Below are 12,010 nucleotides of genomic sequence, written 5' to 3'. Positions count from 1 at the left end.
AAATTCTGCCATTATCAGCTTCTCTATGTTTCAAAGATTATATTTTGCACTTTAAGTGGTCTGCTTCATGTAGAAACAGCGATTTTGTGACATTGATCACTGAAATTTACTTAGCAGTGAGGGGAATTGAACCTGGGACCTAGAGATCTCCACGTTTCGGCGCTCACATGGTGGCTACCACCAGATTTGCTGACTGAGCTAAGCTGCTCCATCAATAACAATAAAGAATAATACATTCAGTGGTGGATCTAGGATTTAGCAATAGGGGAGTGGATAATGGGAGGCAAGAAGCACCAAGCGGGGAGGGGTGTCCCCTCCCATTTGAGATTTTTTTGGAATTAGATGCCTAGACGTTCTTAGCCTACTACACATAATATGCACACGCGAGAAGCACACACTCAAGATGAGTGACCATATTTTTTTTAATGGTAAAAGAAGGGGAGTGGCTAGCCACTCTATTCACACCCCCCTAGATTTGACAGTTATGTTCATCATCATAGATGCAGAGATACACCTCTAGAGATTTACTTCGAACTGGAATGGATCGATACAATACAACATTATTTCTATCAATTCTCATTTCATATATTTATTTTTTTCTAAAACTTCAATAAATATGTACAGTAGATGAAAGCATATTCCATCAACGAATACATGTATATAACAAAATTAAGTAATAACTGGTTCGTTACTGCAACTTAACTTATGTTAACACTCATTTTTTGTGACCTTAGAAACTCATCCTTGGGGGTAGGGATTAGCAGAAAGGTCCATTAGTCACACAAATTCGGCAATAAGTAACGTAAAACTTGAATGTACTGTATGACTTTAGTTAAAGGCAGTAGGTATGTATGTTACCTAACCAAATGATTGCAGATCCAGATGACCCTACTATCACCACCCCACCTATATTGAAAATCCTGGATTCCACTTTAAACATTTTTTATGTTGACAATATTTTTTAATTTTGCCATTTTAAGTAAATATTGATTTGTTCCCAGTCCGAATCCCCTCAGAACTTTTGCCAATTAATACAATGTAGCCCCCCAATTGTATTGTTGAGACTGAGTCAATCAATATAGTAAACTACAGTTTGAAAATAGCCTTATAATCCTTAAATATACATTATACAACATATACTGTACACTATATTCAAACAGTAACACTTCTAAATTCCGGCACACTGCGCCAATGTTTTTAGCCAAAGTGACTCCATAGAGAACGCAACAGGACAAAGCACTTGCAGCGAATAGCTTTTTTTAATGGCAATTCAATCAAACTGCCATAGACAATCAGCAAACAGTGTTTCTTCGTCAAGCGCTCATAGAAAATAATGGTGGCCAACTGCCATACAACGCAGTATGTGTGCCTGGCGATAGAATGTTAAGAATATTAATCACATATTAAGTATTGTTAAATTCAAGGTTTTATAAAACATGGTGATGTCTAAATTGGATAATACAATATAGTACATTAAAATTCAACTCTTGCTGGTTTAAAATATGTAATAAATAGTGCAGCTAAAAATCTATAATTTAATTTCATCAAGTCCAGATATATACGATAGGATTTTGATATATAAAGTTAAAAACATCACAAGGTGGATTGCAGAAATTGTATTGGTTAGCATCATTCCCGAATTTAATAAATAGTAAAACACCCAATCTACTGATCAGACACTCACAAGGTGATGTATGCAGTACACTCAGAAGCAGTGGTGGCACCAGAAGGGGTCAGGGGAGGGCAATTTCTTCTGTCAAACATGAAACCGCAAACTTATTGTGTTGCCAATCTGTAGTGTTGTGGTCTAAAAGCACAATTTCGGGCTATCCTACACCATAACATTTTTTCCACATTAACCCCACCAAGGATTTTATTCTAGGAACCAGACGGAGCCTCCTTGGTTCAGATCCTCCAAACAGAGTTGCTGGACTCCTCTGCAGCAAACTTCTGGAGTCACCACTGCTAAAATATTAATACAGTATCATACTAAAACATTAAACATGTGACAAGCCTTAGGTTTCCTTAAAATCGCTACAGTGTTTTCAGTGCAATCTTTGTACTGCATTGCAGTCCCCAACGCAATCGGGTAGGCTCCCTGATTCGACCGACCAATCAGCATCATCGAAAGCTGTCGGTGATAGCATGTAGCAATTGTATGGAAACCAAGCTACAGAGAAATATTCCTGTCATTTTTAGTTAATCTAAAGTATCTAAGTCCTGATTATCCCTACAATATCTTTAATCATATAATTATTGGCCAATCAAATACAAGGATTATAAGAAATCATGGAAGCAAAAATCAAGGTTTTGTTTCTCAAGGTACAGTATTATCAAAAACTAAGCCCTTTGTCCTATATAACTAATGGCTCAATGACAAGACCAAAACAATTACGCTGCCCAAGCCTGACCAACCCAAATTCTGAAAATCCAGGATCAACATTAAAAAAAAAACATTTTTATTTCAAAATACTGTACTGGTATGAAGTTTGAAAAGGCCACTTTTGAATTTGAGTTAGACCTAGAATTATTTCTATGTTAAAACAAAATTTTTGAGTGACCGACCCTTTGATTTTCAAATATCGCACTGCTTGGGCAACATAACAGTTTTTTGGCCCAATAATGTGTCTATTATATAGCACATGATGTGCAGACCTCAATGAAAATTATACATAATACAGTATACAATGTAAAGTAGAATTGTGTTATACCATAACATTACCAACACCCACTTTCACCATAACACTACCTTCACCCTCTTAACCAGTTCCCAACTACCAGCATATTGCTCATCTCCTACTGAGCTTTCTTACCATCTCCCATCAAATTCCTTGCTATCACTTATCTATATCACATATTATAACCCATTATTTCTAACTCATTACTATTACTCATAATCCCCTTACCATATTATTCTAAAATATGTTTTAGTCTCAATTTGAGATATTTATAACTAATAATTATTTTATTTTTCACAGCCTCTGTTTTTACACACATTTACTTTAAGTACAATTTGCAATTATTTTTTTTTTTAAATTAACACATACACTGTACACACAGATTCTACATTAAGCATTTTGATAAATACAATTCTCACAGCAAATTACACAACAAAGTAACTAATCACATATTTTGTAATTTAATACTCATCATCATCATCTTCCTCATCATCATCATAATCGTCTTCATCATCATCATCGTCATCATCATCCCAATCTTGAACAGTCGTCTTGTCTTTCTGATTCTTACTCGTTTGCTTTTTATCCATGGTGGAGTTTTTCGATTGACCGGTTGAATTTAGCGATGCCTTAGAGCCTTGGTGGGAAAGGTTAAGACGGGTCTGACTACCGCCTCCATTGCTCCCTAACGGTCGTAAACTGTTCCTAAATTCCTTAAATAGGGAGAACAACACAAATTTTAATTAATTTTCATTCAAAATACAGTATGAGCAAAAAGTGCAGAATTTAAATAAAGGGAAAATTTAATGAAATTCAAAGTATATAAAGGCAACCAAGGGGGAAAAGAAATCACGTCAGAGAAAAAAGAAATTTTAGCAGGTCATATAATCTGTTTTTACTACTATAAATCTATTTAATTTTAATGGACTTTACCTCAATCAAGATTTCAATATTTTATGGTACCATATATCATATCATTTATTTCACCAGTTAAAAACAAAAAAGTATGGTTGACTGGCTTCTGACAGCACATACAGTACACAAATACATCCAAGTACTGTATATTAAAAATATATATGTATCTCTTGTTTACAATTTCATTTATAAATTTAAAAGTTAATAACCGTACTTACTTATAGTGCATAAAATACATATACATTTTAAATTTAATTTAACAACAAAATGGGAAATAACAAGCAATATACAGGTAAAATCATCACAAAAGGTGTTTGTGCAAACAGGCAGCCAATATGTTAAATAGCAGTGGTACAGTGTAAAGCTTAGCTCGCACTGCGTCAGCCGTCAGTGACAGTCCGAGTCTGTCGTTGAAAACAATCCATCGCACATCACGCCGTGATGTCTGGGAATTGTGGGACTGTGTCGGCTGACTACCCTTACTATGAGGCTTAATAGTTTACATATCCTTACCTCCAGATCATCATCGTCACTTATAGAATTGATACATTGCCAAGCGTTTGTGTACACTTCTAAACACTTGGAATGGAACAGCATCTCAACTGTCAAGAACTCTCTTAATATAGTCTGAAATACAACAAGAGAAAACCTATCAAATACAGGGCCAGTATCCGGCAGGTGACTGGCTTATTGTTAAGCTTGGTTTCCACACAATCGCTAAACGACATTACCGATTCACCGACAGCTTTTTGTGATGCATATTATTCAAATCAGGGACAGCTACACAGGGGCGGCCGTGCAGTACGATTGCACTGAAAACTCTGTAGCAATAGTGTAGCGATTTTAAGGAACCCAAGTTTTTCTTTATCCGTCCTGCAACGGACCTTTCCAGCATGTCAATTAAACTGACAGCAGCATGTGCTAGTCCAGCAAACGCACATGTATTCCTACAAATAATAATAATAATAATAATAAAGATTTATAATGCACACATCTCCACCGAGTGTGCTCAATTGCACAGTGTCTAAAAATAAAATGCATGTGTATTCCCACAGATGTACAAGTTTAAGTATAGTGGTCACTTTATGGAACCATAGAAAAAATATCCAAGGGCAGGGTTTAGCGGCATTAGGAGAGAGGGAGAGAACTGTCATGTTGAATCTAGATTATATGAAGAAATTACACAATTTATTAATTAATAAATGACAGAGACACTGTTTTTATTAATTCATTCTTAATTATTTCTTCATTATTTATTTATAATCTACCTTAATGTCTTCCATTTTCTTTTTCTCAAACGTGTCCATTTGTTCTTCTAGAGCCCGGTTAGATCTGGATGCATCTACTGATGCCTTCTGGAGTTTTGATTCAGCCTAAAAGAAATAAAATTTATAGTATGAAAACATTCATTAACATTCAAATATCATTTTTACTTTTTACTTTGAGTAGATAACTTGTGAAATTCAGGGCTAATCCAGGGTTATGAAGATGGAAAAGAGCACAACTGTTGTGGCCTGAATTTGATGTCAATCGTAGAACTAAGAATTGGCACTTTTGAATCAAACTGGTCCCACATCCACTTATGCCTCTCCCTCAAACCCACCACTAATTTGTATCAAATTCCACTGACTACCAAGTATACATCTAAAATGAATTAACAATGTGATTATCATTCTACTTTTTGACAGAACAATATAAATACACATGTAATTATCATAGTTTTTATATTTCAATTATTTCTGATTACTAAATTATCATCTATTTTTCTCAACAATTGTTATGAATATACAAGATATACACTACCCAATGTAAAGTTAACTTTCAAAAAATTAACTTTAATACAGTATATGTTGCCATGTGGAATGAAACCATAGGCTTAGCCAGCGAACCGTCTGGCCGTCTTTTGGTGGGCCTACAATTATTAAGAACGGCCACTTTTACCGTGACGGCTTGGACGGCTTGGCTTAATCATTGTTATGAATATATAAAATATACATTACCCAATATATAGTTAACTTTCAAAAAATTAACTTTAATACAGTATATGTATATGCCATGTGGAATGATACCATAGACTTAGCCAGCGAGCCGTCCGGCCGTCTTTTGGACGACATACAATTATTAAGAACAGCCATTTTTACCAAGACGGCTTGGTTTAATCAGCTCGGTCTAGCCTAATTGGGCCTTTCTTTATATCCTTCAAATCTATCAAATGTTACATTAAACTAAAGCTAAATCATATTTACGTTTGATAAAAACAACATTTATTGATTGAATATACGCTTTTTTCGTACCAATAATCGGTGGGGATTTCTAATGATGGGCGTGGCCCACCCATCGGCTCAATGCCACACCCACTGGCTTCCAATTTGGACGGCCTATTTCGTTTTTCTGGCTAAACCCCTGAATGATACATACCTTTTTGAGAACATATTACTATTTCTTACTGAATTCCCACTTGCAAATTACATACTTACATACATAAAGAATATAGGCCAACCCAATAATTATTAAAAAGTACTTACCTGGGACTGTGAAAGTAAAGTAAAGGAAAACAATAGAGATTCATGATAGATCAATAAAAATTGATTATTAACACATACAATAGTTCAATTATTATTCACTCTATACAAAGGCTGCAAAAAACCACTCCATGGGTCAAATTTTTATTTGATTAGCAATACATTCTAATTTGGCTAGTTGACAATAAAATTAATAACTTAAATTTAAGCCACAGGTAAAAGATGATGGGTGCATTATTAATGTAGTAAGCAAGTAAATATAGATATGCAAAAAAGGATACAATCTGTTGCCTGTCTCCCGGCTTCTTCTGCCGAACTTTCTCCAGTTTCTTCTGTTCATTCAGTTCTTTATCCCTTGCCGAAAAAGATGATTTCAAGTCATCCTGTGGATGGATTTAATAGAATTAATTAATAAAACAGAGCAGCATAACTCACAGTTGGTGTAATGGATGGTTGGAAATCACTGTGAGTGCGTTGAACCATGGAGGTCCCTGTGTGCCCCTGGTTCAATTTCATCACTGTTCGTTGTGTTTCAGCTAGAGGGTTGAAATGCAAGTAGTGTATTCTTTTGGAAGAGATGCCTCCATTGGTCCCATGTGCCTGTGTATAGTAGTGGACCCCAAGTGTCCCACAAGTGGTGCGAGTCTCCCGAAAATCAGGACAGCCTCCCACACTCCCTCAAGCAAGCAAAAAGTCTCCCAGAAGCTAATAACCTATCTACAACAAATTCAAGATATTTGCATGTATTTTTTACTAATTGTATTATCAATAGTATCCATGAACTTAGCTTGCGATGGGTAGATCACCAAGCCAAGGGCTTGGACGGCCAACAATTATTAAGGACGGTCACTTTTACTGTGATGGCTTGGACAACTTGGCCTACTCAGTTGTGCCTGGTCTAAATTTAGCAAATTCTTTATATTTTTTAATCTATCAAATGTTGCATTAAACTATTAAAAGCATATTTTGGACGGCCTATTTTGTTTTTCTGGCTAAACCTCTGCACCCTGTACAGCAAAGAGTTAGATTTAATTAAGAAGGCTCATTTACCACAAAGAAACAAATGACTAGTGGAGGTCTTCTGTCACAAAATCTTATACCTGCCAACTTTGTTGGCGTCTGATACGCGAAAAAAAAATGAAATTTGTATATAGCGCCTGCTATGTAAAATCACAAAAATGAGCGCCCTCTTTGTTATTTTTGTTTAAATTGTAGTGATAGAACTGCTACTGATTACAGTCGTCTGTTGGTATAATTTCTTTAAAAGAAATTTATATGGCCTGTATTCCCATTTTAATGACGAATTCACTTCATTTTTTTTCATTTTTTATTTTAGGGTAAAATTGGCTTATACATTTTATCTTTTATTAAGCATGAGACAATACAACGTAGGCATGAGACGTAAAAAATGGATGCCCATGCATGAGACTCACACATTATGCATGAGAGTTGGCAGGTGTTAAAACTAGATTCAAAAGAAAACAGCCTAAAACCATAAAGTAGTAAAATCCATCATATTAAATCCCAGTCCACACTATAAAACAATGCCCAAATATGGTTTATGAACTGATGACATCACATCATGACCATATATAGTCATGATGTGTCATATGGTCATAACATCACATCATGACTATATATGGGCAAACAACAGTTTTTCTGTCAAAGAAAATTCGATAATCTGGACAAGCCTAATATATTTAAAGATACCTTTGCATGCTTGCAAGCTGTTCCATAGAGACTCAACGGTTGAACCACCTTGTACTCAAGTCGCTCAACCTGAGCATGGCGGTAGTCTTGCACAGCAGACAGCTGCTCTGCAAGCCCCGTCATGCCAGCTTTCGTAGTCTGCATTTCACTCTCCGCGTACTGTAACAAAGTCTTGGAAATGTCGTCGCCAGCATCGCGCAACTTGGCTACCTTCCTGGCATATGTTGACATGTTTTGACAGAGGGCTGAAAAGTGTTTCTCGACATTGACGATCCTTTGCTGCGCAAATTTCGACTGATTTTCTCTGCAAATTAAATAAAATGTTGGATGTCAATGTTGTATGTAGTACCTATATACTGTACAAACAATTAAATTACATTGGCTCTTTTTATTATAAGATCAAAGGGCTTCACATAATCAATTAAAAATTCAACAATACAAACAGTGCACATAGGTTACCTGGCTCTTATATCAGATCCCCTCTGTGTCATCTTGAAAAGTGGTCCTTCAGTTGTAGAATATTTGGCTCAGTGTGGCTTATGTTTATATTTCTGTAGGCCTACAGTGTATACAAAATGAATGTAGATTTAAATTATTATGGTATAGAAAGACTTCAACTACTATACGATTTACACACGATAAATTACATAGTAAACGTAAGGACTGGAGCTTAATCCCCAGTTTCTGTAGCGTGAAGCGAATGAAGAGTGTAATACTCCACCTGGGGCGGATTGCTATTAGCAGTCTTTAGACGGTTAATCGTGACATCACTACTGGTCTGTGATTATAGACCATTGCTAAACCGCAGTCTAACCCGTTAGCCGTCTTAAATTTTAAATTTTTAAAAGAATATTCCGCACACTTCTCAGCGTCTACGTTTATTTACGTTCATTTCGATACATTTGCGTGCGTCGAGCACGCATGATGTCGCCCCCAATCTTATGTTACCAGGGAGTGCTTGTTTGCATTTCAATACTCAAAGCCGTCTTAGGGAAGACTGTTTTATAGCAATGGTCTTAGGAATGACTTTAGTAAGACCGTCTAAGTGATAATGCCGGCTTTATTCAAGAAGTTAAGACTACCAGTTAAGACCGTTTTATAGCAATCCACCCCTGGGACGCTGATTCACAGCAGATTACTCCCAGCAATTTGCTGATACCCACTGATACAGCTGGGTAGACTCCGGATAAAGTGCCTTGCTCAAGGACAGAAAGGAAATGCATGGTAAAGGATTGAAAGACTGACTGCGAACTTGAGAAACCAAACCATTTCCGCTGCACAGAACCACTTCCACTAAAAATTTACATAGGATACATGCTAAATGATACAAAGACTTCCAATCATATGTGGCAAAGACAAGCCAAACCAGTCACTTCTTACAAATTCTTAATACAAGGTTAAACAGTAAAATGAAAGTTATAAGATGGTATAAAGAATCATTTAAATCCAACATTTTGTTTTGGAGTTACAGGAGTTTAAACATACAGCTGTTTAAGTAACAATATTTGACAAATCAGTGATGCATTCAAAGTTTACGATTTCAGTGCTTTCTTAAACATAGACCATCATTAAATTGTTAAAAATCTTGTTTTTAAAATGTCAAAAATTAGGAAAATAATAACATAGTAGGATGCATAAATATATAATGGTTAGTTTAGCCTAAATAAAATGGATTTCAAAACTTTTGATATTCCAACATGGTTTTGCCATTTATCTCCAGAAACACGATTTGTGAGGAGTAACTGGTTTGCTTGTCTTTGCCACACACTGTATATTCCAACCAAAATAGCGGTACCGTCATATTCGTACAAGTGAATACAAACCTTGTTTATTTAAAGATACACTGAAGATACACTTAAGTGATGGATGATAATACCTCAAAAACAGCTCAAATTTGGCCCTACCTACTAATTATTCCTACTACACATAATCTAGCCTAGCCTACCTAGTCTAGGCCCTATGCCTAGTTAGGTAGAATAGGCCTCTTCCACTCTACTCACATTTCTATTTCGAAGACTGGCCAAGCCTTGGTCGGATTACAACAGTAAGCGAAGGTCTAAGTTAGGCCTAGTCTAGGCCTATAGGCCTAGTGAAGTACTATCTAACCTAGGCCTAGGGTAGCGTAGGTAGGGCCTACCCAGGCCTAGTAGTAGGCCTACATGATTTCCACACTTATAATACTTATAATACTGTTACAATAATCCAATTTAAACTAAAACTTACGAGGCTTATTAGAGAAAAAAATTATATAACAAAAAAAGACAAAATTAAGCCTACAATGAATCAGTAATTTAGATTGTAATGGCAAGAAACCGTCCACTCTGTTTTTTTTTTTTCGAAACCGTTGTTTATTGTTTTCTTTTTGGATATGTGTTGATATGACGTGCGCCCTCTATAAAAAAAATCGACTTTTCAGTTGAGGACATAGAGATATAAGGGTCCCTTCGTGTCTGTGCTACCCGGTAACCCGGTACCAGCAACTCTCGTCAATTCCAAATTGAAGGAGTCATAGGGCACTACTGAATCAAAAAATTATGTCGAGTCTACACTTTTTATCCTTATCATAGACTCTAAAAATCAGATACACTAATTCTTAAAAAGCTTTTTAAAATTAAATTGAATGAGAAAATATATTTTGCACCTAACTGACGCATAAATAATTTATACTGTTCTTTAATTCCTGTCTTAGACCGTAACATTGGTTGATTGTTTAAAAAATGTTCATAGTAAAAACAATATTCAAATAATTAAAGTTAAATGTAATTTATTGGAAGTTGATAATCTGAGCTTCATCCCGCTATGCGATGCAATGGTTGATTGTATAAACCGGTAAAAATTTAGTGCACCGTACTGTGATCCACTTTTTGTTGTGGAAGTGAAAATCAAAAGGTTAATGATGATGATGATGATTATGATGATGATGATGATGATAATGATGATGATGATGATGATGATGATGATGATAATGATGATGAGCCAAAGAGCATTCCAATTTGTTATAGTTCTATCGTAGATAATGTTCATACCGCCACCAATAGATTTGAAAGCCGCATTTCTGTCTATACCTTACCCAAATGAATACTTAAAACTTGTCTGCAATAGCTTGTGATCAGGTACCGTAATTCTGTATTTTAGGTTTATTTCAATTCTTCCCTTAGACGTGAGGTATGCTAATTTTCAAGGACATTATCATCTTCGGTACAGAACACTTTGTTGATACTGTGATTTACCGGTTTGTTTTGGTATTAAATCCAAGTGGGACCAAGTGACGAACTCTAGTCATTTACCAGCAAAGTGGTTATTATAAGTAATTATGAAGACAATTAAAGACATGAAGAATCAATCGAAAATGTTAGAAATAGAATATATTATTTATAGGCCTAAATCAATAAATTATACGGTACAGTATAAAAAAGAATGTTAAACTGATTCCTGTTTAAAAAACCTATGAGTGTCTAATGACAATTGGAAAGCGTATTTTGTCGTATTCTATAAGTCAATCTCAGCAGCATTCGAGCTGATTTGACCTACGGCCCTATGTGCATGTTCATTCTGAATTTTCCTGTGTTAGAAGTTTTCTTTTAGGTAGTACATTTGTCCCTAATACCAAACAGGCTAGGCCCAACATAGGCTTAAAGGTTGCCTTGTGTAAAGGGTATACGGTAAGATTTGTTAATTTGGTATTAACATTAGGCCTATAGGCCTACTAGACGGGTACTCATGTATTTATCGTACCCTGATGCTTTCTCGCAACCACTTAAGATCCGAAACCAGTCGGCTGTGTTAGCCATCTATTGTGTTCATAATTAACCGAAAATACCTACGAAATCAGTTGCGACTAATCGCATTTTGTGGGGGATCTGTATTGAAATCGTAATGACATCCGTCCTTGGACTTTTTTGTCACCGATTTGTAGCTTGTCTTTCACACAGCATGACTCTTTGCTTCATTTTAACCTAGAAACAACAGCTCGACTGAAAGATACTATACAAAAGGATTTGATGTATGGAATGGTTTATCCGTAGTACAGAATATAAACCCACTGATGGGTAGAGAACTTTTGATCCAGCGGCCAGGGTCTGCCGACTAGGCATTGAGTCAAGGTTAAGGAGTGGAGTTAATTCCATTAGGCCCTATTTTAAAAGTCACTTTTATACTGACAATCATGTCAATCAAGGCTATATA

The 12,010-nt window shown here is 35.8% G+C and overlaps 1 protein-coding gene across 3 annotated transcripts; it reads right to left on the bottom strand.

Annotated features, from left to right (window-relative positions):
* Positions 1-564: 564 nt before the first annotated feature.
* On the bottom strand, positions 565-10,208 carry LOC117106849 (protein FAM92A-like). Of its 3 annotated transcripts, none has more exons than XM_033248324.1 (8): positions 10,103-10,208; positions 8,285-8,384; positions 7,826-8,129; positions 6,397-6,498; positions 6,119-6,124; positions 4,862-4,966; positions 4,107-4,220; positions 565-3,391 (listed from the first exon to the last, which is right to left on the bottom strand). In XM_033248324.1, exons 2-8 carry the CDS (start codon positions 8,314-8,316, stop codon positions 3,140-3,142), a joined length of 915 nt encoding a protein of 304 aa, XP_033104215.1. In that variant the 5' UTR covers positions 8,317-8,384; positions 10,103-10,208; the 3' UTR covers positions 565-3,139. The 3 variants fall into 3 exon arrangements, with proteins under 3 accessions (XP_033104215.1, XP_033104213.1, XP_033104216.1); XM_033248322.1 differs by having other exon boundaries at positions 10,049-10,202; XM_033248325.1 differs by lacking the exon at positions 10,103-10,208 and adding an exon at positions 9,826-9,844.
* Positions 10,209-12,010: the final 1,802 nt, after the last annotated feature.

This window comes from Anneissia japonica, unplaced genomic scaffold (assembly GCF_011630105.1).
Source record: "Anneissia japonica isolate Jap-2015-1 unplaced genomic scaffold, ASM1163010v1 scaffold1165_len1893470_cov193, whole genome shotgun sequence".
NCBI classification, from domain to species: domain Eukaryota; kingdom Metazoa; phylum Echinodermata; class Crinoidea; order Comatulida; family Comatulidae; genus Anneissia; species Anneissia japonica.
The sequence above is the reverse complement of the archived record's forward strand: the minus strand, read 5'-3'. Positions and strand labels throughout refer to the sequence as shown.